Source organism: Rana temporaria, chromosome 8 (assembly GCF_905171775.1).
Source record: "Rana temporaria chromosome 8, aRanTem1.1, whole genome shotgun sequence".
NCBI lineage: Eukaryota > Metazoa > Chordata > Amphibia > Anura > Ranidae > Rana > Rana temporaria.
This window is the reverse complement of record NC_053496.1, coordinates 77869317-77897041: the sequence shown is the minus strand read 5'-3', so window position 1 is coordinate 77897041 and position 27725 is coordinate 77869317. Positions and strand designations below refer to the sequence as shown.

General features: G+C 40.9%; 1 protein-coding gene across 6 annotated transcripts in view; it reads left to right on the top strand.

Annotated features, from left to right (window-relative positions):
• PCDH15 (protocadherin related 15) overlaps positions 1-27725 on the top strand; it is a 1266541-nt gene that overhangs the window by 1023760 nt on the left and 215056 nt on the right. For all 6 annotated transcript variants that reach the window (XM_040362073.1, XM_040362072.1, XM_040362074.1 and 3 more), the window contains 2 exons: positions 11219-11328; positions 17752-17892. In XM_040362073.1, the coding sequence (XP_040218007.1) occupies positions 11219-11328; positions 17752-17892 (251 nt within the window). The remainder of the gene's footprint in view (positions 1-11218; positions 11329-17751; positions 17893-27725) is intronic.

The window sequence follows — 27725 nt, the reverse complement described above, 5'->3', positions numbered from 1 at the left end:
TATAATAGTTAATGATTTTGTGTTTCGAACTTTATCAACTCGGGATGTCTACTAGATTCTTGTTTGGACAGATTTAAGGACTCTTTTTTTTGTTTGGACCAGAATGGGATCGCATGGGTGTTCACACCTATGTGATCTAATTCATGTTCGAACTGTCAGTTCGCAGTGCGATATGTGAGCTGAACTGGGGGTGTCATTAACATTGTATGACACTCCCCAGCAGTTCACATATGGCAGTGTGAACTGCCGTGTGAGTCGGGTGCGATGCGGGAACCCGCAGTGGATTTGCAGTGTGAATCAGCCCTTCCTTTTGGTGCATACAAAAACATGTACAAATGCCTTATTTGTAAGCTATGTGTTACATTTTTTGGACAGTAAAAAATGTCCTCAGATCATGGTTCTCATGATTAAAAATAGTGACAGTGTGATTTGGATAAAAACTGTAGCCTGAACTTTGCACTACTGACATAATAGGTTTTATATATATATATATATATATATATATATATACTGTACAGATATTCCAGTATTATAATAAAACGGCTCCTATTTTGTCAGGGTCACTTTATGTTGAAGTTTTTCTTGGGGTTGACAGCAGGATACTCTATAAAGTCTAACAAGCTAGCTTTCTTAGGCACTCTCTAAAATGCAATTTACATATGTCCTTTACTGTCAGGCAATACAATTTATACTCCTTTGTGTGACAGTGTTGCTACAGGCATAAAAATAGAGCTTGAAAAATTAGGTCACGAATCCCAAAAAGAACCATGTCAGCACTCCTCTGAAGCTGCAATAGTGCCAAAAATTACTTTTAAACTTTTAGAAAACTTTGATTGAAATATCAAAGTCAGCTTAAAAGAAATTAAAAATATATATATATATATTTTGCTTTGATACAATTAGCATGTGTCAGCTGCCGACATCGCAGGCGAACTGGACAGGTAAGTGTCCATTTATTAAAAGTCAACAGCTGCAGTATTTGTAACTGCTGGCTTTAAAAAAAAATCAGGTGGACCTCCGCTTTAAATGAAAGATAAAACAATATTACCTTTCTTCTGTAAACAACTTATTTCTCTACCCTCATGTAATGGAAATGCAACAAAGGCAGACCTGTTTGTAGTCGGGTCTGAGTGGAAACCTATGCTCTCTCCAAAGATACAGAAGAGTGAGTTAATGTGACCAATCAGGCACATGAAGTCAGGTGGAGATAAAGAAAACAAGCCCAAAAGAAGAAAGCAAATGCATGCATCTTATACTGTATAAGAACTTGTAAGCTGCAATATGCAGTATAACCTTGGTTTGCAAGCATATTTCGTTCCAGAAACATGCTTGTAATCCAAAGCACTTGTATATCAAAGCATTTTTTTACAGGGTATAAAAGAGAAGAGAGGCACCTCTAAGTGTAGCAATAAGTTGCTAAATGTTGTACCTTCATTAAATGTAACCATATTGCTACACATAGAGGCGCCTCTCTTCTTTTTTTTACTCAGTTGTGACATGACGCTACTCTTATATCAAGACATTGCTTGTATATCAAGGCACAATTTATTAAAACAATTTGCTTGTCTTGCAAAATGCTCTCAAACCAAGTTACTCTCAAACCAAGGTTTTGCTGTAGTTATTTTTTGTTTTTGGAATTAGAAAAACTGTAAGGCGTCTGTGGTCCTCCCATGGGTACTTATGTAGCATTACCCCCGGAAGAGCTGCTGGTTGTTTCGGGTGGCACATTTATCTCATGGCTCCCCCGAATTCCTAGGGGTGAATGATGCGTATTGCATTTGGTAGAAGTAAAGGAATGTCCACAACAGGTGCTCTTTGCTGTGCTCTTTAATACCCAGCCGGGTAAAAACAATAAATTTGTGGTGAGGAAAGCATAGTTGAAGAAGAAAGGAGAACAGCAGATTCAGGCGTGATTATAGGGAACACTCCTGCGTGAGTGGGCTTAGCGTACCCGGACAGTCCTCTCTCACCGACCTGGCAGCCGGAGTATCACTCAAACATTTGTAGGATAAAGTCTCTGCCACAGACCCTCCTTGGTGAACTTGAACTTGAGGAAAAGTCTCTGCCACAGACCCTCCTTGGTGAACTTCAGGGAGACACCTCTGCCACAGGCCCTCTCTGATTTGTAGTTACGGACATAATCCTCCTTAGAAGAATGAACACCTGGATCTCCTTCAACTTGTCGCCCAGGTACCGACTGACAGGTGATCAATCCTTCAGTGTCTGGCTACCTTGATACCCGGTGGTTTGTTGAGGCCCTTTTGGATCGCCAGCCTCTCAATGGCGCTCCTCAGATGGACTCCCCACTGAACAGCAATACAGCTTGGGATCCTCAAAGGTGGGAACCCAGTCGCTCACTGGGTCCCCATCGCTGTTCAGATGCTCCTTTTTTCAAGTGCAAAAAACAAATTCTCCAATAAAGAATACAAAATCCTTCTGGAAAAGTTGTTCAAATACAGCTTATTCTCTGAATTACTTTCTTCATACATTGAGAAGGGCATAGCGATTGATCTTTATGCTACTGTCCTGCTCCTCCTGCTGGAACTATATGAAGGGCTAAATAGTGGCTCAGTGAATCATGGTGATTGCATGCTTTATTAATGTCATACTTCCTGCTTTTGGAAAATTGCATTGTATCATTGTATTGCAGTGTAAAACAAAACTGGCTATAAATAAAAATTAATTTTATTTACATTATTAGTCTGTAAATGCAGCATAGGCACATTAATATGCTATAAAAGTGCAGTTGTATGTAAGCCTCTGTAGGAAAGCCTTTATTTACAATGGTTTGAAAGGAGATTAAATTAGTCTATTGAAATAAACTTTGTAATTTAGCCAAAAAATGTTTATGTCTCTAATTACATCACCCTTTCTACATAGACAGCCTAATTGTCCTGTCAGAATTGAAGGCTTTAGATGATGGCTGTCTATAAGCTATGGATCTCTCAAGGTTATTATTTTCTGTGACAAAAGATTACCCAATATTGATACTAAAATGTAAAGAGCATCCGAGCCTTATGCATGGTGCAAGTGCTTGTTTCCAACATACAAATCCAGAAGTAGATTGCATCTGGTTGCACCCATAATTCCATGGCATTCTTATCGGTCAATGCACAGTCACTGATAAATTGTCTTTCCTTCCAGTAGAACCTCCTAGGTAAAACATACATTTTGCCAAATGAATAAAATTAAGATAAACACAGCAACATTTTTCCAGGATCAAGAAAAAAGTAAATACTCATGACTGTGACTACAAATGCTGTGCATATATTTTCAAGGACATGCAAATAGTTATCCCCAAATGGATTTTCAAGGCCACAGAGAATGAGAGAGAAAGGTTTATTCATTTAAATGATTGGTTCATAAAGGAAAGAAGTTTTAAATTCAGAGCACTCCTAACCATTTGCCAGAGTGCAAACTGACATGACATTGCCTCCCCTTTCTGCCTCAGTAATGAAGGTGAAATTTTAAGTGGTTTTTGCCATGAATTTATATTTTCTGATTCTTTGTCAAAATGTAGCCAGCTTTAATTTAGAATATGGCCTACTAGGGTAATTTTTCATTTTACTACAATTACATCTGGGGTTACCACACTGTGTAACAAAACATATTTTTGTTCAGCAGTTAAACCAACTTTTTTAGTTTTTTTTTTATAAAAATCAAATGTCTGTTTCCTCTCACTTCATGATTTTTTTTAGTGCAGAAGACTTTAAGACAATAGACTAGACTATCAGACTATCCTTACTGGATGCCTTATTGCCAAAAAACTGTTTAAGCAGTTTGTTAAAAATGTATCCTGAAGATATTGCAGAACGTAAAGTCATTGTACATTTTTAAATGCTTTTGTTGTTTTAACTAGGCATTAGTGTAGTTTTATTCTCTGTGTCTTTTTTTGCCTTCCCTTGTAATGATGGGTTCACATGTTGTGCCTGCATTTGTAGTGTCATAGCTGATCAATTCCTCTGTGTGTCCATATTATCTTTCACCCAGCGTGTCTCAATTCACTAAAGGGGCAAGCACTGTTTTCTTCCAGATCACAATCTTTGAATCAGCATGTCCTATGTGTTGCATCACAAATGTGGGGGTGCAAATGTTATAAAGGACTGCAGGGTGATTTATCTGTTATTTGCTTTGCCTGCTTTGTCTGTGTCATATTGAAGTTTTGATTAGCTTTCACCTAAGAGAGCACTAGACAGATTTTGGGATATGTTGCTACTTCATGGGAAATATTGTTTCCTAGACTACAGAGCAAGATCATGCAGTAACCTGTGCAGTGCCATGCCAAATGCCTCATGTTTGAGGACAAATAGAAATTGCTGAAACTGAAATATGAAGTTTTACCCTACTGTAGGCTGTATGTACAGAGCAACAAATGACACCATGAAACTGCAGGCTCAATGCCCATCTTTTACAAGTAAAAAACACAAGCTGCTGACAGGAAGGTTTATAATGTCTTTAGTAAACAAATATATATATATATATATATATATATATATATATATATATATATATATATATATATATATATATATATATATATATATATATATGCATATAATTGTTCACAGGGAACTTTTTGTGCTGAGAGCGGACTTGCTACCTGCTCACAGCACAATAACTAAAATGTCACAGAAAGCTCCCGATGCATACTTGCAATTGGGAGCTTTTATTCATGTTACTGCTGTAACAGCCAATTACAGCAGTCACATGATCTGAATGGCCATCTCCTCCCATTTAAACTCTCTTAAAGAGCTGGGGGACAGTGTCAGTAAGGGGTTAATACCAAAGTACAGGAACATTTGGTAATTTCACAAAATGTACTCATCCCTAATGTCAACTCCAAAGCCTACTTTTTTAAATATTAGTTTTGGAGGACACAAGGGAAAGGTTAGAACTATTTCAGGTTTTCATTATTGTCTGCAACCACATTTGAGAGATATTTCTTCACTCGGACAGAACAAGAAGGAAGGAGAAAAATCTTCTTTTCTGTAAAAATCTGTCAAAAAAGTGCTTATTTCTGAGGGAGAAGTTGTAAGGGAACTATACAGTTTTTAAAGCCAAAATATGAGTAGGGTGATGGGGGACCTTACTAAGTTTAGCCAGCAGTTTACCAGACTTTTTACAAATTTATGGAATTGAAGTGTGGTGTAAGATGATTTATTAGCTTCCTATTGTTTAGCCCAGGGGTCTCCAAACTTTTCAAAAAAGGAGACACTTTATTGTCCTTCAGGCTTTAGAAGGGCCGGATTGTGGCCAGCAGGAGCAGAAAATGTCATGGGCCAGACATCAGTGAAAATAAATATGGCCTCAGGGTTGGTGGTCAATAGGAGGAGTATTCCCCCTATTAGTTGGAGGAATAGTATCCCGTCATTGGTATCGGTGTAGGATATAGTGCCCAATTGTTGGTGTCAGTGGGTTGAATTGTGCCCCAAGGGCCAGATAAAGGCTAGCAAAGGGCCACATCTGGACCTCGGGCCACAGTTTGGAGACCCCTGGTTTAGCCCATAGGTCAAATTGCCGTTTTGCTGCATGCCAAGTTATCTTATTTGCTAAAGAGCAATGGTGGATCAGATTAGTTTGTGTGATGTGGAAAATGTCACTTGGGAGCTGGAATTGTTCTAAGGAGTAGAATAAGATATGATTTTACCTCTTAGACATGCCTTAACTACTTCCCAAAGAGGCTTGAGTCAGCGAGATGTTCACTATTAGAGAGTATATAATATTTCCAGGCAGATTGGATTGTGTGACAAAAATGAGCATTATCTCTCATCCCCATAACTCTTTTGCCAGATTAGATTATATTTTTTGCACGCCCATCATTCTAGCTAACTCTACGAAGGCTAATATCCACCTCTGCCCTTGGTCTGACCACAATTGGCTTGTCAGACACGCCTTACACTTGGCGTATGAATGACTCCCTCCTTACTGACCCCATCACACGCCAAGAAATTTCCACGGCTATTCAGGAATACTTCACCCTTAATGCCACCCCAGACATATCTCCTAGTACTCTTTGGGTAGCCCACAAGGCAGTTTTGAGGGGCCGTCTCATTAGCATAGCCTCGCAGGAAAACAAAGAACGATGGCAACAAATTTATACTTTAAATTCTGAGCTGGATAGACTACACAAAATTCAAATAGGGAATCCGTCGAGGTCCAACGAACGTATGGTGTCTCAAAAGAGACTTGAATTGGACGCCCTGTTATCAGCCAAAACTGAAAAATCCCTTCATTGGTCCAAGGCCAAATTTCTCCTCCATAGCAACACTGCATCCTCCATGTTTGCCCGTAAATTGAATCAATTCCTACACCCCCCCATCTCTATAAGCTCCGCAATTCTAACGGTAATATTGTCTCGCACCCTACAGAGGTATTAAACATTTTTGAGGATTTTTATTCTAAATTGCTTACCCACCCCCCTCCATTTCCTTCCCAATCCTCTCAGGACTGGCTTTCCTCTCTTCCTCTCTCCGCCTTGTCTACTGCACAGACAGATTCCCTTAATGCGCCTTTCTCAGAGGAAGAACTGTTGGCGGTGATCAAATCCTTAAAACGCTCTGTGGCTCCAGGCCCGGATGGGTTCACAGCTAGCTATTATAAACACTATGCAGCCCTTTTAATCCCTTGCTTAACCGCTCTGTTTAACACAATTCTGAAGGGAGACTAGTTTCCTCCAGAGATGTCCCTGGCCAACATGTCCCTCCTCCCCAAACCCCTTAAAGACCATTCCCTCCCACAAAACTACAGACCGATATTGGTCATTAACAATGACCTTAAAATCTTTAGTCGTGCCCTAGCTGACAGACTGGCTAATATTATTGAGACGCTGACCTCTCCTGACCAGTCGGGCTTTATCCCAAACAAACTTATCACTGATAATATTCGTATGACGCTGAATGTTCTACAAGATGCTAATCTACACCAGAAACAGGTCCTGTTTTTGAGTCTGGACATCAATAAGACATTTGATAGCGTCCTCTGGCCTTACTTGTTCTCTGTCCTATGCCATATGGGCTTCAGTAATGAATTTCTGATGGATGTGCAGGCCCTGTACCACCACCCCAAGACGAGAATTAGACTGCCGTGGTGTAAATCTGAGTTTTTTACATTGGGCAGGGGCACTCGGCAGGGGTGTCCTTTGTCGCCCCTGTTGTTTGCCCTAGCTTTAGAACCCCTGGCTACCGCTATCAAACAACATCCGGATATATCAGGCTATACTTTGGCATCCACTACTTCAAAACTTTGCATGTATGCGGATGGTGTCATGCTCTTCTGACCCAACCCCAGATCTCCCTACCCAATCTGTTCACCCTTCTATCCAAATTTGCCCCTATCTCGGGACTTACAGTTAATGTAACAAAGTCTACTGCACTTCCCGTTAACTTACCCTCTGCTCAGTGTAAAACTCTCCGTAATTCCTTCCCATTTCAGTGGTCAGTCGATAGGATTCCCTATTTGGGCGTCTATATCACACTGCATTAGTCTTCCATTTTTGCTGAAAATTATCCGGCATGTGTGTCCTGTCTTCGTAATCTGCTTAAGGTTTGGAGCTCCTACCGCATTTCGTTTCTTGGGAGAGTAACGGCGGTCAAAATGACCCTTTTACCAAAGCTTTTGTATCTTTTTAGAGCCCTTCCTATTATGATCCCTAAATCCTTTATTGACAAACTACAGCAGGAGGTCAATAGGTTAATCTGGCAGGACAAGCAGCCCAGGTTTTCCAAACATGTTTTATATAACTCTCAAGCCACCAGGGGTCTTGGCCTCCCAAATCTTTGGCTTTATTTCCTGGCCGCTCGTTTCTCTCAGATGGCTCAATGGAATATTCCAGATTCCAAGGTACCCTGGGTCAGGTTCGAATCGTTATCGATCAGACCTTATTTTCTCCCATATATTTTATGGCCCCCTTCCAACTTTGCACATAAACTAGCCTCCCTTAACTCCCTAGTGACACATTCTCTTGTCCTTTGGTGTCGCTATAAGAATAGACTTGGCCTGACGTCATCTGCGCCCAAAGGCTCGTCTTTTCTGGGAGAACCCTTTTTTTCCACGGCCTTTCAGCATCCTGAGAGTTTTTCGTGGTGGATTTCTAACTCCTTGGTCACACTGGCTGATCTTCAACTTGGTGATACATTTGCCACATTTGACCTCCTCCGCTCACAAAAACAGATTCCATTTAGGGAACACTATCATTTTAGGCAAAGGCCTAATTTCCAGCCTGTATAAATTGGCACTGGTTTCGTATTTCCCCGGGGATGCTCCATATAAACACAAATGGGAATCCGACTGTAATAAACAGTTCACTCCAGAAGTCTGGGACATAATGTTGGATAACTTGTGCAAAGCCTCAAAATCTCTGGGAGTTAGAGAAACAGCCTATAAAGTACTAACTAGATTGTACTATACCCCATCTAGACTTCAAGCCATGTTTTCAGGAACATCTGGACTATGCTTTAGGGGTTGTCAGCTCCCAGGTACCTTTAACCCTCCTGGCAGTAACCCCGAGCGTGACTCGGGTGGATTTTTTCTGCTGCGATCGGTATCCCCGAGTCACGCTCGGGGTAAGCTATGCAGAGCCTGCAGCGTGCGCTGGCTTACCTTGTCCTGGATCCAGCGATGTCACCGCGCTGTGTGAGCGAGCGGGACCTCGCTCGATTCACACAGCGTCCTCCTGTGCCGCCGATCTCCGTTCCCTGCGATGTTACGACGCACGGGAGCGGAGATCGGCGCCAAATTCAAAAAAGTAAACAAACACCTTACATACAGTATACTGTAATCTTATAGATTACAGTACTGTATGTAAAAAAACACCCCCCCCCCCTTGTCCCTAGTGGTCTGCCCAGTGCCCTGCATGTTCTTTTATATAATAAAAACATTTCTTTCTCCCTGCAAACTGTAGATTGTCCATAGCAACCAAAAGTGTCCCTTTATGTCAAAAATAGTTTTAGATCAGCTAGAAAACAGCGATAATAAATTATAATCACTTGCAGAATTGTGCGATAGCGATTTGTGGGGAAATTCGTCATAAAAAAATAATAATAATGACAGCGACAATTCTGCAACTGAGAAAATTTCAGTGATTTTGAGTTGATTACATTATTGAATAATTTTTATTAGAATTATATTATTATTTGTTATAATTATTTATAATTATTTATTATATTATAATTTATCATTTTGTTTTTAAAAGAATGTCATACCCGGGATGCCTATTAGATTCTTGTTTGGTCAGATTTAAGTGAGTTTTTCCTAAGAATTACAGGCCTACAGTATAAAACGCCAAATTTCCTTGCAAATAATTGTACTGCTTTTGGTACGTAATTCCAGACAGAATCATACCGCCAGGGAGGTTAAACACATATTTTGGGACTGTGTACTACTTGCCCCAGTTTGGAGGAAAGTAACCGCCATTGCTTCTGCAATCGCTGGTACCTCTCTACAGCTCACAGTCTCCATGTGCCTCCTTGGTGCACCGATTCCAGGTATCTTCCGTAAAGAAGAATGTCTTATACATACTATTTGTATTTCTACCTTATGGGCTATTGCTTTGCACTGGAAGACTCCCGCAGTACCCCTGTCCTCTATTCTACATAGAATGGATTTGATTATGCTTATGGAGAGGATTGTGTATACACTACAGGATAAGATGCACTTGTTAGAGAGTAGATGGGAAGGTTGGAAAACCCATAGGCAAATTTTACTGCCACACAACTGTGGCCAATCCGGGTCATCGGATCATGCATGAGTGGTACTCTCAGGTATATCCTCCCTACAGTTTTGTAGGTGTATTTTAGGTCTAATATTAATGATCGGTGCATTTTTTTTTGATCGTTTTGTATGCTTCGATATTTTTCTTTTTCTTTTTTGTTTTGATTTGCATGATTGTTTCTTTATCATTCATTTTATGTTATGTACTGTCCTATGACTGTATATTTTACTTTGTCTCAATAAAAAACGTTTGTAAACAAAAATTTACATTATCCGCTCCTCCTGGGTATGAATTCTTTATAGTGACAGTAATAAGTCTGTGTCCTTAGATAGCTAGAACACAGATTTCTGAGTCTCAGACCATATGAAGCATCAAGGCTGAGCAGAAGTAGTCAATCTGATAAATAAGAATCATAGAGGAATGAATAAAAAGTAAATTCTGTGTCAATGGGGTGGGACAGCTGCCACACATTGGAAAAGTGCTGAAGTGCTGAAGTGATGTCAAATAAGATAAAGGAGTATAGGAGGGCCATTAAGTACCAATATTCCAGTAGATCCATAACAAAGTTAAAACAGCCTCCACGACTAGAGAAATGTCCCTGTTCTACAACAAAAGAGGGTGTTTGTTAAAGCAAACCCTCTCCTTAAATAGGAAGCTGATCTTCAGCAATCCTTTGCTCCCTCTCAGAGGCTTATGGCGTTTATCCAATCACTCTGCCCTCTGCTGGAGAGGATGTGAACAAATAGGTAATCTATACCATATTTTTTAGGCTTGCAAAAATCTCACTAGTTGTTGAAGAGAGATATTCAAATTACTATCTGACATAACTGGCATCTTGCTAAAGCCTAACCCTGCTCTAGTAATTTAAAATTTACAAATTGATGAAATTCCGTCCCCATTCTGAACAGTGGTTGCCCACAACCTTCTGACTGGCAGCAAGAACAACAATAGCTAGACACTGGAAGATGCTTCAAGCTCCCAATAAATCTGAGGTGAAATTTCCTGAAAACTTAGTGAAACTTAATTATTCATATGAACGATCTTTATTCATTAGGGAAGGTAAATGCAAACTTTGACAACCCATGGAAACTGTGGATGCATTGGTGTAGTCATTAAAATAATTGTTTGAGTTCCAGATCTAGTAGGTTATTCATGGTTTATGCTGCGAGCTAGGCCTGTTTTTTTTTTTTTGATCTGGGGGCAGGGAGTGGTTAGTGTAGCAGTGGGTGTGACTGACATGTACTTCAGCTTTTGGGTGCCTCCCCTGCTTTCAGTGAGAATGTTCTGGAAGAGGGGCAGGACTGAGAGTATCTAAACAGCTAAATTATTTTGCTTTCTTTCTGTCCTAATGATGCCACTTTACCTTTAAAATTTCATTGAATAGATTGTTTTCCTATATTGCAGTATTTTCACTATCTAATGTATACAAATTTATGTGAATCAATATTGTACAACCATTGAAAGTATTGTGTATCATGCATTTAAAGACTGTAAAAAAATATCTTCCAGGTCACCTCCATTGAGTGAAACAGCTCCAATTGGGACCACTGTTACTGTGGTAACAGCTGCAGCATTAAACCAGACTATTGTGTATGCAATCATCTCAGGGAATGATCAAGGTAAACTGTCTATTTTAGGTTAATGAGCTGTTATAATTATAAAAATGTAAAAATCTGACATTTCTCCACTGAAAGAGGACCATTCTGTTAGGAACTAAAATGGGATGCCCAGCCAAATATGTGGTAAAAGCTCCTCTAAAGCTGGTTTTCAATTGAAACAGGCCTGTCCCACTGAATACACTAGCCATAATGCTATAATTTTAGATTTTTTTTAGTACACATTATTATTAAAACAAAGGAATAGATGGATGGCAGCTCATTTTAGCTTCAAACTTTAAAGTGTATGTAAACCCAACATTTCATATTTATGATATATGCCTGCTGTACCATGTACGTGTATGCAACTGTGTCCTGTTTTCTTTGTATTGCTTCCTTTGTGTGAAATCCCTGGTGTTCCTGCCAGTCCCTCATCTTTCCTATTAAAAACTGACCCCACTAAGCAGGAGAACACATCATAGTCAGTTCTCCACTGTGCTGGGAACTTAGTATGCTCTCCTCCACACACACACACACGCACACACACAACCTTTCATTGGGAAGCTCAGTGTGCTGTTGCTACTTCTCCTCCAGCTTTGATGCAGTAGAGAACAGAGGGAATGTAATCACTTAGACCCCTTTCACACTGAAATGAATGGGAGGCGGTTTTCAGGCGCTGTTTCTTGTGCTAAAATGCTTGAGAACCACCTCAGTGTGAAGGGGGTCTTATAAAAAAAAGAGAAAACATGTATTTATATATTTTTTATATCTATACACAACTGTTTTGCTTTTCATTTCTATTTTAAACAGGATGTGTGGTTTTACAAGGTGATCATTTACAATCACTTTAATCCTCATTTTAAAGTGATATTGCCACCAAATAAAAACAAAGAAATAAAATGCACATGTAAAAAACGAGCTTTAACACTTATAAATCCCCCTGCTGTGCCTTAGATCCTTGCTCTCATTCAGAACAATGTAATCTATGTAGACTGGCAGAATCTTTAACATCCAGGGATGTTTTTTGTTTTTTTTAAATGGGTGGATTTACTAAAGGCAAACGACTGTGCACTTTGCAAGTACAGTTGCACTAATTTTCCCCAGAGCTTAGTGAATGTGGTGAAGCTTCACTTTGTGCAGAATACACAATCGGGTGCAAGGAAAAAAACTGAATTTTTGCTTTAACATGATTGAAGACAAAAATATTATAAACAGCCCTCTTCCTGATTAGTGTACTATCACAGTCATATATATATATACATACAATGGGCCAGATCCACAGATAATTAGATGGGCGCAGCGTATCAGAGATACGCTACGCCGCCGTACCTTACCTGGCGGATCTTCGAATCCTCAAAGAATTTGCGCCTTAAGTTACGGCGGCATAGTGTATTTCTGGCGGTGAAATTCAAATCGGCGGGTAGGGGGCGTGATTCATTTAAATGAAGCGCATCCCCACGCCGAATGAACTGCGCATGCGTCGTTCCGAAATTTCCCGCTGTGCATTGCGCTAAATGACGTCGCTAGGACGTAATTTTTTAACTTAGACGTGAGTTACGTCCATCCCTATTCACTAAAACTCGAACGCGAACTCCACCCAGCGGGCGCCAAAGTATTGCACCTACGATCCAAAGACGTACAAAGCCGTACGCCTGTCGGATCGAACCCAGAAGCCGTCGTATCTTGGTTTGTGGATTCAAACTAAAGATACGACGCGGGTAATTTGAAAGTAAGTCGGCGTATCAGTAGATACGCCGGCGTACTCCCTATGTGGATCTGGCCCAATGTGTCAGGGGTTCTGTGGTTCAAGCAGCTTGTTAAAAAACTAGTGCAGATTCAAGTGGATTTCACATTCAGACTGATAAAGACTGGTTGGTTTACTAAAACTGGATAGTGCAAAATCTGGTGCAGCTGTGCATGGTAGCCAATCTTCTTCTAACTTCACCTTGTTCAATTAAGCTTTATAAGAAAAAAAGAAAAAAAAAACAGGAAGTTGATTGTTTCTTTGCAGAGTTGCACCAGATTTTGCACCTTCTGGGTTTAGTAAATCAACCCGTATGTGAAAATGAAAGTCCAAAATGTATCACAAAGAATTAAGGGCCAGATTCAGGTACATCTGCGGCGGCGTAACGTATCGCATTACACCGCCGCAAGTTTTACGGGCAAGTGCTTGATTCACAAAGCACTTGCCTGTAAAGTTGCGGCGGCGTAGTGTAAATCCCTCCGGCGCAAGCCCGCCTAATTCAAATGATCCGGGTAGGGGGCGTGGATCATTTAAATTAGGCGCGTTCCCGCGCCGAATGTACTGCGCATGCTCTGTTTTGAAATTTCCCGCCGTGCTTTGCGCGAAATGACATCGCACTGACGTCATTTTTTGAACGTCGACGTGAATTTCCTATTCACGGACGACTTACGCAAAAAATAATAAAATAAAATAAATTCAAAATTCGACGCGGGAACGACGACCATACTTTAACATGGCAGGTCTAAATATAGGCCACAAAATAGCAGCTCTAACTATACGCCGGGAAAAGCCGACTAGCGTACCAAGCCGTACGCCTGTCGGATCGAAGCCAGAAGCCGTCATATCTTGGTTTGAGGATTCAAACTAAAGATACGACACGACAAATTTGAAAGTACGCCGGTGTATCAGTAGATACGCCGGCGTACTTCTTCTGTGAATCTGGCCCTAAATGTCTAATAGCAATATACACCAGATGGCAGCCTCCCTCACCAGCCCACGGCAAAGTTCAAGTAGTGACCCCTTGCGAACCGCACACTGTCTCCAGTGTGTTCTCCCAGTAGCCACAGCAGCCTTCACCAAGAACATCCACCAATCTGAGTTTCAAGACATGCTTACTTTCCCTTTTTTAAATTGATTAATAAACGACTACACTAAATAAACTACTACACTCTCTCTCTCTCTCTCTCTCTCTCTCTCTCTCTCTCTCTCGTTCAAGTTTCTGGGTTTCTAGGCTGCTTGAGAAGGCACCTTTTACAGCTAACTCTAATTAACTGATCACTAATTATTTAGTTTCAGCCCATACCTTTGAGACTGTTGTACAGTCCTGATCAAAAGTTTAAGACCACTTGAAAAATGGCAAAAAATCATATTTTATATTGTTGGATCTTAACAAGGTTCCAAGTAGAGCTTCAACATGCAACAAGAAGAAATGAGAGTGAGACAAAACATTTTTTGAGCATTCAATTAATTGAAAATAACGATTAAACTGAAACAGGCTGTTTTTCAGCTGATCAAAAGTTTAGGACCACATGCCTTTAAAAGGCCAAATCTGTGCAAAGATGTGGATTCATTGTCATTTTCTGTGAGGTAGTCACACGCTGTGATGGCAAATGCAAAAAAACTCTCCCTTTTTGAACGTGGTTGGTTTTGAACATTGCTGAACTGCATAAGCAGGGTCTCTCACAGCGCGCCATCGCTGCTGAGGTGGGACGCAGTAAGACAGTCATTTGGAATTTCTTAAATGATCCTGAGGGTTATGGAACAAAAAAGTCAAGTGGAAGACCCAAAAAAATTCCACCAGCACTGAGCCGGAGGATCCAATTTGCTGTCCATCAAGACACTGGACGATCCTCGACCCAAATTAAGGCCCTTACTGGTGCTGACTGCAGCCCCATAACCATCAGACGGCATCTGAGACTGAAGGGCTTCAAAAACAAAAAACGTCTTCAAAAACCTTGTCTCCTTGAATGCCACAGAACTGCTCATTTGGACTTTGCAAGAGAGCACCAAACATGGGACATTCAAAGGTGGAAGAAAGTTTTATTCTCTGATGAGAAAAAATGTAACCTTGATGGTCCTGATGGTTTCCAACGTTATTGGCATGACAAGCAGATCCCACCTGAGATGTTTTCTACGCGCCACAGTGGAGGGGGCGCCATAATGGTCTGGGGTGCTTTTTCCTTCAGTGGAACAATGGAGCTTCAGGAAGTGCAGGGGCATCAAATGGCCACTGGCTATGTCCAGATGTTGCAGAGAGCATTCCTCATGACTGAGGGCCCTCGTCTGTGTGGTAATGACTGGGTTTTTCAACAGGACAACGCTACAGTACACAATGCCCGCAGGACAAGGGACTTCTTCCAGGAGAAGAACATCACTCTTTTGGCCCATCCTGCGTGTTCCCCTGATCTAAATCCAATTGAGAACCTTTGGGGATGGATGGCAAGGGAAGTTTACAAAAATGGACAACAGTTCCAGACAGTAGATGGCCTTCGTGCAGCTGTCTTCACCACTTGGAGAAATGTTCCCACTCACCTCATGGAAACGCGAGGCATCAAGCATGCCGAAACAAATTTTTGAAGTGATCAACAATAACGGCGGAGCTACTCATTACTGAGTTCATGTTTGGAAGTTGGATTTCTGTTTTGGGGGGGTTTAGGTTTTTTTTTTGGAGGTGTGGTCCTAAACTTTTGATCAGCTGAAAAATAGCATGTTTCAGTTTATTCGTTGTTTTCATTAAATTGAATGCTCAAAAAATGTTTTGTCTCACTCTCATTTCTTCTTGTTGCATGTTGAAGCTCTACTTGGAACCTTGTTAAGATCCAACAATGTAAAATATGATTTTTTGCCATTTTTCAAGTGGTCTTAAACGTTTGATCAGGACTGTATATTGATATTAGACATTTGATTAATATGGAACCCCTGACACATTGTATGTGTACATGATCATGAGGGAACACTAAGCAGGAGAGCTTATACTCTTTTTTACTGTATATTTAAAATATTCTAGTTCTTCTAATGCTTACCATCCATGTTCATGGTAGATTCTATGGGTAACGAACGACAACCACTAAGATATCTGCTTTTACCAGAAAAACAAAATCTGGTATATGATTTCTTATACATATCTGTCATAAGAGAATTTGTAAGAGTTTCAGGTGCAAAATATAAAATGCTGCTTTTAACAGAGGTCTATTTTAATAGCAGTAGCCCTGGTTTACACCAGTGTGGCTTTAAAGTAGACATGTGAAGAACGGAAAAATGTGTTTTGTTTTGTTTTGGATAAATTCATTTTGTTACTAATTTTGTTTCATTAGGGAATTCATTTAGTTTGGTTTCTGAATAAATTTTGTTTCATTTTGTTTTCGTAAAATGTATTTAGTTTTTGTGAAAACTAATTTCCTTTATTCCTTTTTTAATGAATTCCAACTTTTCAGAACAATTAGAATTTGGATCGGTCAAAACAGCCAGTGTTCTGTCAAAACAGCCAAAAAAAGATTGACAGATTTAAATTCTATGTGAAGAAATATCTGGTTGTTAAGCAGTGAGTCACCCCATACCCCAAAGCACCTTGACCCCAAGTTGCTGCAACTTGAGTTGCACTGGTGTGATCCATATATGCCAACTTAAGTTACCCCCTCAATTGCTAATCTTGTTGCTGATTTTCCTGACATTTTCAATAACTGTAGAATATCCATACATTAGTTTACAAATTGCAATTCTTTGCAGCACTTTTAATAATCCTTAACAGTGGAATTGGGCCTTTAATAGTGTGTAATTTGTGTGTGATATATGCTCCATGCACATAGTAAGAGTTATCATTGTTTAGTGGAAGCAATCCCAGGAGAAGAGACTGAAGACTGAAAAAAGAAAACACAGAGAATGAGAGATAAAAGGAAAATTTACAACTGGGAAAAGCTATTCACATATAAAATAAAGAGAACCAGTTTTCACATACACGCCAGGAATGATTAATGTTACCATCTTCTTTCTGAAAGTGTTGTGACATTTAATTGAATAGAAATCCCACTGAAGCAAGGTTCATTCAACAAAAGCCTATTATTAGAAATGTACTGCATATGAAAAAAAGCTCAAAAAGATTTTCCCTGTGCACGTTTCTGATACCTGACAATTAACCTTGTAATCTTTAATGTCAATTTAACACCTTGAGTACCCAGTCTCAAACTGACACTGACTTATGCAGTGCTTAACTTGAAGCTTGTTAGATAATACATGCACATACTGCTTGACATCAAAGTCTATCACCCCTAATTTCCAGCTGTAACCAAGGTATACTCATCAAAATAGCAAACCACTGAAAAAACAATGTTCAGGGCATTCATGGAGATTTAGACAAAATACGAAATTCTCTACTACGAAATTCTCTACTCTAAAATATTGTGCTGCTTTAACTGCAAACATCTTTATTCATTTTCTAAAAATAATTAGATTTTTGAGTAAAACATGTATACGAATTATGTGACAATGTTGGAATCCCTAATATTTTAGAATTTCAACATCTTAAATCCTGAATTGTGGGATTTTTTTTCTATTTTCAGTTTGTTCTGTTTTTGTGTACAGTAACTAAAGGGGAACAATTAAAACTGACTTCATATAACAAATTATATTGTTCTACTGTGTTCAAGTAATATTATCTATGTTTATTTCAAGATAGACTTCTTAAACCCTTGTTTCCCTTCATACAGGTGCATTTGCCATTGATAATATCACAGGGGTTATCACTGTTGTAAAACCACTGGACTATGAAAACACTACAAGCTATGAGCTTAGAATTCAAGCTGATTCTATGCATGTGGCCAGATATAATCTACGAGCCACCTCTAAAAGTAAGTTACAGTTCATTTAGTATGAAAGTGATGTTCCTCTTCATAAATTTCAACACATTGTTAAGGAACCATACATTTCTGTCTTGCTAAGGACACTATGTCCTGAATTATGAAGTTGTATGCTATTTTTTTCAAAAGTGGGACAAATGTATTTTTGAATTACAGGAAAGAAGTATAAAGGTGTCAATGTTGGATATAAAACCTGAGTTAATTTAATGTAGCCCATGAATCTGTTTTGGTCCTTTTCATTCTTCCATCTCACTAGTATTATAAAATGTAACAATGTATTTGATGGCTGCTTGCAGATTATGCAGCAGCAGAATGGTGTCCTGTGTTTCTTTCACGTGTGAAGTTATCTATAAAATGCTTACTGTTCAAGTTATTTTATATAAAACCATACCAACAACTCCCCCATTTATGGTTAGTAGTTTCTAACATTTTCTGAAACTGTTCACATGTTCAAGGTATGTGTGGTAGTCTGGAATGATAGAAATAGACAGTGACCCATCATCTTTAGGTAGAACTGAGAAGAAGGAAGATTGAATTGTTCAGGGTCTAAAACAATAAACCATAAGGGCTAAAGTACAAAGGCACTCTCGTCATTCTCCGGGCTGTGTCTGGCAGAGAGAGGAGGCCGGCGATGCTGCGCTTTGGAACCTGGAAGATCTTCTCATCGCTGGACAGGAGAGGAGATCACCTGTGGCTGGATTCAGACAATGTTGGAGCGGGGAGGCGGGACAGAGTGGATTACCACCGCTGGATTTATTTTTTAGTTTTTTATTAATAAAGGACTTTTTTTCTACGGTGTGTGTGTGTTTTTTACAACTATTTACACTTCCTTCGTTAAATGGTAGGGGTACAATGTACCCCATTACCAATTCACATAGGGGGGGCCAGGATTTGGGGGTCCCCTTTGTTAAAGGGGTCTTCCAGATTCTGATAAGCCCCCACTCACAGACCCCACAACCACCGGGCAAGGGTTGTGGGGATGAGGTCCTTGTCCCATCAACATGGGGACATCCTCCCCATGTTGAGGGCATGTGGTCTGGTATGGTTCAGGAGGGGGGGGCGAACTCTGCCCCCCTCTTTTCTGGCGGCCGGCCATGTTAACGTGCTCAGATAAGCGAGCTGGTGCGGATTTCTGGGGGAACTCCACGCCATTTAAAAAAAAAAATTGGGGTGGAGTTCCCCTTAAAATCCACACCAGACCTGCATCTTCTTACCAAGATCAGAGATGCAGTGTGTCAGACTGACACGCCGCACTCGCGATCGCCGTGCTGCACGCCCCCAGGGGTGCCCGCTGACATGTTATCCTGCTGACATCATATGACGCTCAGTCAGGATAACAGAACCACTTCCCAGTCATCATTCTGCATACAGCGGGCGGGAAGTGATTAAAAATAATAAAGTGTTTCACTCAATGTATTTGATAAATAAACAATGCATGTCACAAGCCTCTGCAGCGATCACCGGCCAGGAAGATCTTTCAATGACAGGATGGGCCCATCCAGCAAGATGACGTTAGTAGGTGGGAGTGGCTACACCTTATTTATTTCAATTGAGCACTTTACTATATTCCATTTTATTTTTAATTACCTTATGTAAGATGACTACACATTTTAGTGACAGCTGCTCTCATGCCTTTTTTTATGTTTAGTGTTTTTAGTGTTAAGAAAATAGGGAGTAGCATAAGTATTTTCAATTTTTTTTGTTTTTTACAATATCTTTATTTATTGAAATAAAAGAACAACACTCAGTGCTGGTTGACTTGTATACTCTTCACTGTGCTGCTAAGATAAAACCATCCCTTAGGCCAGGGGTGCCCAACCTTTTAAAGAGCGAGGGCCACTTAAGCGACTTAGTAACCAGTCGTGGGCCACAATGAGCAGATGACAGGTCTGCGTCTACTCTGCGTATGCAAAGCAGATGCAAAGCGGACACAGACACAGCCCACTCTACTCTATGGACCCTCTTACTTGATCAAATGAAAGGGGACGGATCCACTTCTGTTTTTTTAGCAGATCGGATGGGAAGTAGGCAGGTGTAAACGGACACAAGTCTGTTTATATCTGCTACTCCATAGAGGTTAATGAAAGGTCTAAGGCTACATTTACACTGATAGTCTGTGGTCTACTCACACGTGGATGCAGCTCAGTGCACCTGTGGCTTTCCTGCAGGTTAGCTGTACTTTGCCATAGCATTCTATTATATCCTGCAGGTGTGGTGCACTTTCTGAAAGCGCCCCAACCTGCAGGTAAAACCAGAAGTCGACGACTCAGTGCAGGTAAGCCGCAGGCACTACACCTGCGGATTAGTTTGAAAGCAGCCCAGTACCACTGCAGAGCAGATATGTCCATATATACAATGTGATTTTAGTAATAAACTGGCTGTCCCAGGCAGAGTGCATTTGGTACCACTCCACCTATGACGGGAGCCAGTGCTATACAGGAAGCATTGGCTTGTGAGGCTTTGCTCAGCAGCTGCTTGCTTTCTCTACCACTGGCTTCGTTCACAACACTGATGCTCTGGGATGGCGGGTAGGCAACCTGCAATCTGGACTTGCCAACCCGCCATGCTACATCAGAGGGCTCTGCTGGCCACATGTGGCCCCCGGGCCACTGGTTGGGCACCCCTGCCTTAGGCAATTTAGAGGACTTTACAAACCTGAGTTATTTTTGTCACTAGTTCCACAAAAGCCCTCATGGTCTCATTTATAAATTCCTCCTTTATCCTGGAATATAGGTTCAGTTTTTCCATCATAAGGTTTCCGCATTCCATGCCAGTGTAGGTCCACACAGGGAGTCCAGACCCAAGCTTTTTGTTCTTTGAGAAAAGAAAAACTATTTAACCACTTAACTTAACTTAACATATGACGTCCTTGACTTTGTGCAGTGATATCTGAATGATGCCTGCAGCTACAGGCATCATTCAGATATCACCGTCTTCAGCTGCCGATTCTCTGCACGATAAGAATGATCAAAGCGGCAGTTCCACCACTTGATCGTTCTTATAGGCAGCGGGAGGGGAGGTCCCCCCCTCCTGCCGCCATCTGGTGCTTCTCCAAGCTCTCCCGTGCCATCGGGGGCCCAGAGAATGAATCGGCCGGCACTGGCTGGGAAGCATAGAGATGACTGGTGGCCAGATGGTCACCAGTCATCTCTATGACCGTCGGAGGCCCGGGCAAAACGTTATAACGTCACGCCCGGTACCCAGGAGTAAACAAAGCCACAATCGTGGCTGTCGGCATGAGATCGGTGATTTTTTGTTCACAATCTCATGCTTTTAAGCCTGGAGGAGAGATGTGGGGTCTTATTGATCCCACATCTCTCCATAAAGAGGACCTGTCACACTATTTCCTATTACAAGGGATGTTTGCATTCCTTGTAATAGGAATAAAAGTGATAAAAAAAATAAAATAAAAAAAGTGTAAAAATAAAAAAATGAAGTTAAAAAAAATAAATTAAAACTCCCCTGTCCCCGGTTGCTCGCGCGCGAAAGTGAACACGCATGCAAGTCCCACCCACATAGCTAAACGCTGTTCAAACCAGACATGTGAGGTATCGTCGCGTGCGTTAGAGCGTGTGCAACAATTCTAGCACTAGACCTCCTCTGTAACTCAAAAATAGTAACCTGTAAAAAAAAAGTTAAAGCGTCGCCTATGGAGATTTTTAAGTACCGAAGTTTGGCGCCACTCCATGAGTGTGCGCAATTTTAAAGCGTGACATGTTAGGTATCTATTTACTTGGCGTAACATCATCTTTCACATTATACAAAAAAATTGGGCTAATTTTACTGTTTTGTTATTTTTTAAGTCATGAAACTTTTTTTTTTCCCCAAAAAAAGGCGTTAGAAAAATGATTACGCAAATACTGTGTGGGAGAAAAAGTTGCAATGACCGCCATTTTATTCCCTAGGGTGTCTGCAAAAAATATATATATAATGTTTGGGGGTTCTGATTAATTTTCTAGCAAAAAAATGTTGATTTTTAAATGAAGGAGAGAAGTGCCAAAATAGGCCCGGTGGTCAAGTGGTTAAAATCATAAGTTAGTGAACTATACAGAAAATCACATTTATTTTTAGATCGATAACAGGTACAACAATTACCAGTAGAATTAAAGGGGTAGTAATGTATATGCTCTTCTCCCACATAGATATTGTGTACTATCGGGTAAGACCAAAGATTGGCTTTGCAGGTGTGAGTTGAATGATCCAATGGTAACATTAGAGAACCATGAATGTCTCCTAGCCTTAGCTTTAAAAAGGTTAATTACATTTGCAGATTATGTGACAGTTTCCTGATGTGTAACACCGTTGTAATCAAACACTACAGCTAAGGAATTTCTCAGAAACCCAAATAAATGTAATTCTCTAACAGGTACTTGTCCTACTCTATAATTATAGCTCATTTCATTGCAGTACAATTTCAGACATTCATTGATGTTTCAACAACCAGTAATAGAACAGTAGATACCGGAGGAGAACTCAAGACCAAGATAAGCTGGGTGTAAGAAACCTGCCAGTTGAGACTAGTATCTTTTTTCTAATGCTGATGAGGTGTTTTACTATACAAAGCATCACTGGAGAAAAAGTCTGCCCATTCAGTGTTGTGGAAAGAAATTCCAAACAGAGGGAATATCCCTGAGGCAGTGATAGGAATGTGGCTATATACTGTGACATTATGAAAGGCAAGGTGATTGATGGACGTTGTTTCACCTCGCATGCGCTCATTTGCTGAGAACTAAGGTAGAATCTGGTCCAGGTTTTACCAGCCACCTTGGCAGGGTTAGTTCTGGACCAGATATTGCAATGCACTTGTGTCCACCAACAGGGGGTATAAATAAAGAAGGACTGAAGCAATGAATTGCTCTTGGCCTGGGATGCAGGAAGCTAAAAACCTGGGAGATCTTGTTATGAACAGGTGAGACCAGAACTGTGTGAACTGCGACAGAGGAAATCAAACATAAATAAAGTGAATAATTAAGTTTATTAAAGATAAGTGATATGAATACACAAACACCTCCAATACTAAACAGTGAACAACAAACCAGACAGTGACCCACAATGACAAATAACTATATACAATAGATAGGAAGTACCCGAATCATAAACGTAGCCAGGCCGGGGTCATACACAGGAGATCAGCAGATGAGGGCAAGGAACAAAACAGGACAGGGAGAAGGTGGACAGGATCAAGCTGCAGGGCAGGGATGCAGGGTGACAGAAGGTATGGGATCAGGATCAGATTCACAGGTACACAGGGTAACAGGATCAGGTTCTCAGGTTAGCAGGTACAGTTTAGGATGCAAGGAAGACACCAAGGCAAGTGTGTGGATGCTTGCCGGGTATTAATACACACACCTGCAATTAGCCTCAGGTGACACCTGATCGGAGGAGGTGATGTCTGCTAAACACTGCCAGGAAACACCTGCTGGTGGACATTAGTACTGCGGCCCAAGGATCAAACAGTGCCACCAGCAGGTGAAACCTTTCATGACAGCTCCAGACTGTTAGGAGACACCCGCTGATGGACACCAGTACTGCAATCCACAGGACCGACAGTGCCACCAATGGGTGAAACCTTTCCTGACAAATCTGCTTATGTGAAGTTTGCTTTGTGAGAGAAAGAAAGAGTTTGCATTGTCCTTATTTTGTGGGTGACTGGGAGAAGCCCTTAACCTCTAAGTTAATCAACTGCAATGTTTAGTTAGTGCCTGCATGGCAAAGATTTATTTTCAGTTTTGTTTGTTTAATTTCCATGCAACCTTTCAAAATAAAACTGGCTACAATTCAGATTTTTCAGAAAGCCTGACTTTTGGACTACCATTTTCCCAGGGAAGGTGATCTCCTTGAGCTAACCCCTGACATATGGTGGGGTTAGCAGGAAACCAGTCGCCAGAAGCAGGAAACCAACCACTGGGACGCAGAGGTCATTGCAATGCAGGATGAGGCGAATCACCAGTTTGTGGAGGCCATAGTGGAGTTAAAGAAGGGGTCTGCAGATCCTTTTCCAGTGGAACAGAAAATGAGGCATGCCAGCTATTACCTGCAGAAGATGACATCTGCAGTTGAAAATTTACCAGACTGTTGCTACAGATAATGAGACTATGGGCTCAGGACCTGGAGACTGGTCAAATAGGTCAGGAAAGTCTCTGAGACCGTTTAGAGGACTGGGTACAGAACACATAAAATGTTATCACTGCCATGCGTTAGGTCATATTGCTGCTTACTGTTCCCTAAATGATGAACCAATGTAATATGATAATGTTTATTTGAAAAAACGCATGTCTCTTTTTGCACAGGTGGCATGTACTGCATCATGTCAGAGATGCATGGAAAAACAAATGTGTATGATTTCAGTTAATGGAAAGGCAGTCACTTTTCTATTTTATTTATATTATTTTATTTTAGTAATGACTCTGAGTCTATAGCAGCGATAACAAATAATGAGCGCAAGGCCCTCTCACCAGACCCAGCAATAATGATCCCTCTGGCGGGATGTACGCTCACTCTGAGTTACCAGGCAAGTTCAGTCTGTAGTGCAGCACGTTGGTCCCCCAACGGTGGTTCAGCCTCTCTCCCTCTGGTGGGGTGGGTCTCTCTCCACTTTCAGGTGCAAACTGTGGTACAGCAAAAGGGGCTTCATTGGCTTGATCCCTCTCTCTCTCTGATAGCGCTCCCTCAGCCACACTTCAGCCTCCCCTCTCTGGCTCAGTCTCTCTCTCTCTCTCTCTCAGATGCTGATATATCAGACAGCTCTCCTCAGATTTAGGTATATCAGACAGCTCTCCTCATTGCTGGTATATCAGAGAGCTCTCCTCACTGCGTTTACCTCAGAAGTTCCCTTCTCCTCTCCTCAGCACTTCCTGAAACTCCCCTCTCCCCTCAGTTTTCTGGAAGCACAAGTCAGCATCTCTCTGTCTCCATCTTGTGGCCAAAATGAGAAATTGCATTACAAAAATGTCTGCTACATAAATAAAAGGTTATTTTGTAAATCCTGCAAAGTTACACCATAGCACTGTTCGGGTGATTTGTATACATAGTGATACACGTGACTACCAGACTGCTGTAGTTGCGTTTGATACCCCTTGGGGCACTGTGACACATTCAGTGGGGGTTGGTACCCTCACTACTTCATGAAGCTCTAGTGGGGAAAGATGAGAAAATGGAGTCAGGAGGACAGAGCTCCCCCTGCTGAGAAAACACTGGACCATTTTGATTGCAAAAATGAAAGGGAAACTGTTGGTGTGTCCAATGGAGGAGTAGATCCCTTTCCCTTTTCTGTAATTGCTGGGGAGAAGGAGGAGCTGGAATCCAGCCCCCAGCTTGAGGTTAATTAACAAGAAATTATCTCTGACCCTAATATGGGAGCGGACAGAATGTGGTGCCTGACTTAGAAGTCAGGCACCACTAAGAGACTCCACACTCAATAAAGCCAGAGAAAATGTTAATATGATTGATGGTGAATCTGTTGAACCAAATGTAGGGGTGTCATTTTCCTACATGGCTCTTAAAAATAACTTGTTGTATCAAGTGGCAAAGCAAGGAGAGGAGAAGGTAGAGCAACTAGTGGTTCCCAAACCCTGTCGTCGGATTGTATTAGATTAAGCCCATGGTCATATAATGCGTGGACACCTGGGTATAGAGAAAACTAAGTAGAGAATAGCCCAGAGATTCTTTTGGCCTGGGTTACATGCAGATGTCAAATAATATTATGAGTCATTCCCAGAGTGTCAGTATTCTGCTCCATCTCCCCGTTTTCGCAGTCTGCTGGTACCGTTACTGATAATTGAAGTGCCTTTTGAAAGAATCGGCATGGATCTGGTGGGACCAGTAGTAAAGTCTGCCAAGGGCCATCAGCACATACTGGTAATACTGGAATATGCCACACAGTATCCTGAAGCCATTCTTCCCTTGCGTAATACCTCAGCTAAGACTATTGCCAAAGAGCTTGTCCAGGTATTTAGTCAGGTGGGTATTCCAAAAGAGATTTTAATAGATCAAGGCACACTATTTATGTCCAGAGTCACTAAAGAATTGTGCAAGTTTTTCACAATCTCCCATCTCTGCACCTCTGTCTACCACCCCCAAACTGATGGTATTGTGGAGAGAATTACCAAGATGCTCAAAAGCATGTTAAAAAAAGGTGATGGACAAAGATGGGAAAAATTGGAATATTTATCATAGCAAAAAGTAAAAAATATAGTGTTTTTTTTCAAAATTGTCGCTCTTCTTTTATTATAAAAACGCAGAGGTGATCAAATCCCACCAAAAGAAAGCTCTATTTGTGGGGATTAAAGGACGTACATTTAGTTTGGATACAGTGTTGCATGATCGCGCAACTGTCAGTTAAAGCGACACAGTGCCATATAAAAAATGGCCTGGTCTGGAAGGGGGTACATTTTTCTGTGGCTGAAATGGTTAAGTAACTCAGTCAAGTAATTGCCAGACCATTGTTCCTAATTTTTACAGTCTACAGACTGGAATAGTACCAGCTTATTGAAGAAAAGCCAATGTAGCACCAATATTTAAAAAAAGGGCCAAGATACATCCCCTGGAATTACAGACCAGTTAGCCTAACAACAATTGTATGCAAGCTCTTAGTGGGGATGATAAGGGACTATATACATGATACAATGACAATTGTATCATTAGCAGTAATCAGCATGGATTCAAGAAGAATCGTTCTTGCCAAAACAATCTATTAACCTTCTATGAGGAGGTGAGCTGCCATCTAGATAAAGGAAGGCCCATAGATGTAGTGTATCTGGATTTTGCTAAATAATTTGATACAGTTCCCCATAAACTTTTACTGTACAAGGTCATGCCACGTACACACGACCGTTTTTCGGGTTGTAAAAAATGAAGTTTTTTTTATGTCATTAAAAACGATTGTGTGTGGGCTCCAGAGCATTTTTCACGATATAAAAAATGGCCATTAAAAATTTAGAACATGCTTTAATTTTTCACAACGTTTTTAACGTTGTCGGTTTTGACGTAAAAAAAATGGTCTTGTGTGGGCTTTAACGACGTGAAAAAATCGCGCATGCTCAGAAGTTATGAGACGGGAGTGCTCGTTCTGGTAAAACTAGCGTTCGTAATGGAGTAAGCACATTCATCACGCTGTAAAGGACTGAAAAGCGTGAATCGTCTTTTACTAACACAAAATTAGCAAAAGCAGCCCAAAGGGTGGCGCCATCCGAATGGAACTTCCTTTTATAGTGGCGTCATACGTGTTGTACGTCACCGCGCTTTGCTAGAGAATTTTTTTTTCACGATCGTGTAGGCAAGGCTGTTTTAACGATCGGGTTGAAAAAAAAGTTTTTTTTTCTAGACCATTAAAAATGTCAGTTTTTACAACCCAAAAAACGGTCATGTGTACGTGGCATAAGATCCATTGGCATGGACCACAGGGTGAGTACATGGCTTCAAAACTAGCTACAGGTGTGAGTTCAGAGGGTAGTGATATATGGGGAGTAATAACTTCTCTACAGGATGTGGAAACCTTGCAAGAAGATCTGAATAAATGAATGGGTTGGGCAAATACATGGAAAATTAGGTTTAATGTGGAAAAAATGTAAAATAATGCATTTGGGTGGCATGAATATGAATTCAATCTACTCTTTGGGGGGAGAACCTCTGGGGGTCCTAGTAGATGATAGGCTCAGCAATGGCATGCAATGCCAAGCTACTGCAAGCAAAGCAAACCGAATATTGGCACACATTAAAAAGGGGACTAACTCCAGAGATAAAACGATAATTCTCCCACTCTACAAGACTCTGTTCTGGGCCACACCTGGAGTATGCTGTCCAGTTTTGGGCAACAGTCCTTAAGA